The following is a 6,018-nucleotide window of genomic DNA, read 5'->3' on the forward strand; positions in this document are numbered from 1 at the left end:
GCTCAGGCTTATACAGAATAGGAGTGGGGACAGTGCATCTCCTTGGTAGATCCAGCATTTGATGGCAACTCGTGCTATGGGCTTGAAGATGGCTTCTAGTGTTGTATGTCACAAGTTCCTGATGAAGGCTCTGAGGGTCAGCCTAGCCTTGCAGTCTCAGGCCACTGCTCTGTTTACCAGTACTCCTTCACTCCTTTGGTATTCCTCCCAATTCCTTTCTGTGCCTTGCTCGGGTATCAAAAAATCCATAGGTTGCACATCCTCTTCAAGTAACCCCTTCTGCTGGGGTTACTTGTGTAGTAGCATTCCAACAATGCCTTGTGTTTATCTCTTGCCCACTTGTGCCTTCATGTTCCAGCAGCACACTTCTCATTAGTGTGTCCTGGTTCGTCAACACCTGACCTAACCTTTTGAATCCAGGCAAGTCCGAGTCGGTATGTCTTCGTTTGTATGTGAAGTATGATTTATTAGCATAGAGGGTGTAGCCTAGGGACCCTTTCTGAATACAGACACCCCCAACCTGAAGATCCAAAGGTGTGCTTTGGGTAGATAATTACTGTCTATTTATTATAATAAAACCTTTTTACTGTCAGTATGTGACACCATCAACAGAATCATTTAAATCAACAGTGTTATTAATACAATGCTGTTATTACAGTCTTACTATAATGTTAATTGACTGTTAATTTATTTGTTTCACATGCATAGAAATTAATTAATTAAAAGCATGAACTGGATAATGTTAAATAGTCAGATAACTGTAAAAATTAAATGACCTTTTCCTTTAGAGATCTTGAAAACAGACCATTAGAATAAAGTATAGGATACATAAAGCGTTTTTATACAGTAGAGATATCAGGTTCAGAATCACTAAAAGGAAACAGGCTTGTGTTTTATATTTTTGTGAATACCTGTGTGTGTTTATTGAAGTGCTTGGATGCCCAGTTCTCAATGTCGGTCTCCGAGGACGGCTTCCTCAGGGTGAACTCTGGGAAAATGCCACAGCTGGCGCTAGGCATCATATTCCTTGCATTTCGACTGGCTTCAAATTGGGCACAAGCTCCGAGGTCCTCTGACTTAAATTTCGACAAACAGAGAGGGAGTGAGGAAACAGACAATTAATCTTGTGCCGCAAAACATGTATAAAGTTTCTTTAGCACTTATTAACACTCAGGTAGCAAATTCAAGACTGACATTTTAATTTGTCAATATTGGCAAGGTTAATTCAGAGCAAAGTCCAGTCATTCTTTAGAAATAACAGCTTTGAACAAAAGAAAGATATTCAAAGGCATCATAGGTGTAAGAACCACTATGATTATGTTTGTTTGTATATCAATTAAAAAAAATTATATGGGTGTGGCATTAGAATTAAAGCAGGAAATTGATAAGGTTATCCAACTAAAACTAATCGCGGAATCTAATATTATGTTCTCTGAAATGTAAAAACATTGAAATAAACTTTTCTTCAAAAAAATGCAAAGAATTAAATAAAATATACAGTACTGTATCAAAGTTCAGTATTGAATATACATATTATAAGTTATATACAAAGTGCCTCTGAATGGCCTGAATGTGTGTTTGAAGCCAATTCTAAATTCCAAAGTAATTAAGCAATAAACAATTAAACGACAGAATGTTTTCAGTTTCTACTATAAACACGTCAGTTTTTTCTTACACATTTGCAAACTGTGCTTTCAACAATTAAAAAGCATGTTTTAAGGAGAAATATTCATGACTAACTGGCTTTTGAAGGAACAGGAGTCAGATGTAGTTTATAGTGCTTTACTATCTTAGTCCTGCAATAGTATAAAATTAAATTGGAGAACACTAAGAATTTTATCAATAAAGATACAGTAAAGCACCTTACTTTAAATAAAGATACACTACAAATAATCTAAATACAGATAGTTTAAAAAAATACAGTAACTGTAAAATATAGACAATATAGCAAATTGGTTATTGTAAATTCTAAAATAACGTCCTGCTGCCAGGAATTTGCTGTTGAATTTACAGCAAAGCTCATTTAAATTCACAGTGGTTGCTATAATTACCAATTAAATTTACAGTAAATTTACTGTTAATAAAATTTACTGTAGCTTTACTGTAAATAAAATTATAGCAAACTGCAGTAAAATCCAGTTACAGCAATTTTATTGTAAATCGAATTACGAGGATGTAAAAAGTGTTTACAGTAAAGTTAATTGCACTTTTTACAGGAAATGATCACGCAGCTCCAGCTGCCATTAAATTTCTTTAAAATGTACGTGTGTCTGTCCTTATCCACTTAAGTCGGACAGAGGGGCGAGAGGGATTTTCACCTACCTGAGGCGCGCTCCTGTGCAGTCCGTCAAGATCTTGGTTGTTTCTCAATATGCATACTTGTGTATACCTGCATTCTTGTGGACTTGTGAAATGTCATCAGTTGCAGCCCAACTCCAATTCAATTCAAGTCATGCAGGCTTAAAACATCCAGATGTTCTCACTTTGCCCATTCTGCTGAGCATGCACTGGGGGTGACCTTTGTGTGCTTGGTGCAGCCAAGTTTTTCAGAATGCATTTCATCCAAAATCAAAAGCGGCAATGACAGATGACGGCTGAAACTGTAAGGTTTGAAATATTATGGTATTAACAAGACAGTTCTAACATCTGACATGTTTGTTTCTGTTCAATATGCAGACTGAACTGTGCATGTCTAATGTTTTTATTAAGAGAGATGAAGTTTGTGTTTCAGTGATGTAATGACTGTGCCCGGAGGCATCCTTGTCAGATCCCCGACCCACCTCATTCAGCTCCTTTCAATGTGATGGCTCTACTCTGAGCCCCTCCCGGATGACCAAACTCCTCACCCTATTTCTTAAGGGAGAGGTCAGACACCCTTTGGAGAAAGCTTATTTCTGCTGCTTGTTTCTGCAATTTTATTCTTTTGGAGAGCCCACGGAAAAAGACTTTTGGACTGCCTCAAAGAAATTCTGGCATACTGTCAGGCGACTCAGGACGGGAAAACAATGCTCTACCTACACTGTGTATAGTGCGGGTGACTTGCTGCTGACTTCGACTAAGGATATTGTCAAGCGTAGAAGGAATAATTCGAAGTTAACATTCGGTTTCAAGAAAAAAGTCAAAATATGGACGTTATGTGTAGGCTGCTCTAGAAAATGCCTTATGTAGATGAGTTAGTGGAAGAAATTGATCAGCCATCTTACTGTCTTGTGATAAAACATACATCCTTTTCATTTAAAAAGTGTAACCATCGGTATCCCTGCATCTGTCCACTGCCAGCAACTTCATTTTATACAAATCAGGCCAACTCTTACATTTTTGTGCTTTTTGCTTCTGACCTGACGCAGCTTTCTGCACCATCCTTTCAACATCCTTATACTTATCACCACACTGTGTTTGCTAAAAAAGGAAATAATTTCCTTTCTTGCAACGAAAAGTACGATTTTACTAACTTATCTACACAAGGCATTTTAAAGGGGGTATATGGTTGTTCCAAGAAAGACTGCCTTGAAACAATGGTAACCTCCACATTTAAACTTTTTTCATAAAATAGTATTTTAACTTTACTCTCAAAATGATCAATACATTTTTTTTCTTAATATGGCCCTAATACTCATTTGTCAGCGTAGACACTATGAAGCAGATCAGTAAATCTCTGAATGTTAGAAGACAACGGCCATGAACACGAAAGGCGAGCAGATGTTCTGTACATCTAAAAAAAGGATTTATATAATAGTAATCAGCATCTCTAGATAATGTAGTTTATATGGCGCGTGTATGCATGTAATGAATAAATCAGTCCAGTTTTTACTGCGTCTTTTTTAATCAATTTTACATCAATGATCCTGTTATAGCCAAACATTTTGTCAAAGTGCTTAAAAACACAAATAATCTAGTTTAATTCTAAGGATATTGAGTAATTTCTGTTGTAAATATTAATCAATGAAATTGGAAGGGAATGACAGTAAAAACACACTTGAGCTGAGATGTGATGTTATCAACTGCACTGCCTCCATTTGTAGAATGATTGTGCTGGATTCTCTGTTCTCAGGAAGTCCACACAAGCAAGAACAAGTACTAACTTGTGTTCTTGGGTATTGAGAAACAGCTCCTGACTTTCTGTAGATTTTTCACCTGGAAAACGTAAAGGTCAAATCACATCTTTAACAAACTCCAACATGAGGGGAAAAAGCTGCTCCTATCAGCAGCCATTTGTTTTACAAAGTAAAGGTTGTGATGCTGATCGTAGGAACAGACAGTGCTGTTTTGGACACTAGAAAGAAGTTTACTTTTATTCCACCTGAGCTCAGTAACGCCTCTACCTCTTGCCACAATTGCACTGTGTAATTAACCTGCTCACTTCCACGCATAACAAAGTCTGCAAAAAGGCTTCTAGACTCACCTTTTATCAAGGTGTCATGCATCTTTTGTATAAGAAGGGCTGCCTGATGACTCCCTGGTTGATAATTATACACATCTGGCCAATATGAATACAATCTATAAAATTCTAATCATATGATTTGCTGCTTACTCGTAAAGATTGAGGAAGACCTTCGTTCTACACCTGGTCACTAAGCTAATGGCAATTACCCAAATGTTCATGTGCTTTTGATTTAATGACCTCGACTCACCTCTACAATTCATCCAGAAATCTCGTGCAGAGTTTTCGTGTGGAGAAACCCTCTGTAGACCTTTCTGAACTGGAGTCCAGGAATCACTATCTAGATTTTTATTTTTGTCACAACTTGTTTTTGCCTCATTTTTAAACAAGCAAAATAACTTTATTTTTCCTCAGTTAATCAGTAATATTTCCAAAGCAATTGACAGGACACAAGAGGTGGAAAAGAGAGGGGGCCAGGGTAGAGTTGCTGGAGACAAGTGTCAGGAGTTATTTGTGGCAAAAGGATAGCAGCAAGAGTGAAGGTTGAAAGGTTTACAAGATGGTACCTGAGGCTTGTGTCTATTTGTGGACATTAGGTTTGAGATAAACAGTCTTTGCAGTCTGTACAGCCTCTTGGTAAACAGAGAGACAGTCCCTAAGTATGTAAGGAAACATACAGCTCATCCTTCTTCCATCTTCTCTCAACGCGTCTGCAATCATGTCTGAGCCTCTGCATATGTTCATTCAATCACTGCTCTGACAAAGGCTTAGAGCACATCCTTTCTAGAAGAATGTTAAGACCTGCAGCAGGGGACTGAAAATGAGGCACTAAAACCTCTTTTTTTATATGAGAAACAGAAAAGTCATTGGGCCTGCCTGGTCACGATCTAGTGTTATCCTTACTGTGCTTTTATTATGGGCATTATACTTTAACAGGCTTCTCTTCTTAAGCTCAAGCTCATCATCAGCTGCCTGTAGTATCAGTCCAGTTTTTTGCTAATACCTCAGTTTGGTGATAACACTGCTGATGTCCACCAAATAAAAGTAACATGATTAATAAAGAAATGTGACTAGCATGTGTCTCTATATGTTTTCCTGTTTTCCTGTCAGCGACCATGATTCATCACGACTGAACTAGGGTGTACTACAAAGCCAGCACACCCTAGCTGAAAGCCAGTTTTCCGTGTGGATCTTTTTACTTGTAACTTGTGCTGAGCCCTTAACCTGGTCGGGGGTGGTTTGTGTTTACTTTTAGTTTAAAAATCATCTGGAAGCGCCACATTTTCACCGATTCTTTTATTTTAAGCATGCAGTGTGCAGTGCATCATCATAATTTTTTTAATCATCTGGTAACATCTTTGACTGAAGTGGGGATCGTTTTGTGTTTTACTAAGGAACAGCTTGGCTTCTTCCACAGAGATCTACGAAACACCAATTTGTATCCAAGTACACTGAAAGCTTGAAGCAGAAAGCTTGGCTTAGTGGAAAAACTTCATAACCACCATTGTGATACCAACTATTTCCAACTAGGGCTGCCACGATTAGTCGACTAGTCACGATTACGTCAACTATCAAAATCGTCGACGACTAATTTAATAGTCGACGCGTCGTTTGAAGCTTTGTAAGATCCCAAAAGA

General features: G+C 37.8%; 1 protein-coding gene across 1 annotated transcript in view; it reads right to left on the minus strand.

Moving 5' to 3' along the window:
• The window catches only part of arhgap39 (Rho GTPase activating protein 39), a 54,013-nt gene that overhangs the window by 16,902 nt on the left and 31,093 nt on the right, over positions 1 to 6,018 (minus strand). Inside the window, exon 4 of the mRNA XM_005734231.1 lies at positions 912 to 1,076. Within this exon, the coding sequence (XP_005734288.1) occupies positions 912 to 1,076 (165 nt within the window). The remainder of the gene's footprint in view (positions 1 to 911; positions 1,077 to 6,018) is intronic.

This window comes from Pundamilia nyererei, unplaced genomic scaffold (assembly GCF_000239375.1).
Source record: "Pundamilia nyererei isolate P.nyererei 1_Seehausen unplaced genomic scaffold, PunNye1.0 scaffold00057, whole genome shotgun sequence".
NCBI lineage: Eukaryota > Metazoa > Chordata > Actinopteri > Cichliformes > Cichlidae > Pundamilia > Pundamilia nyererei.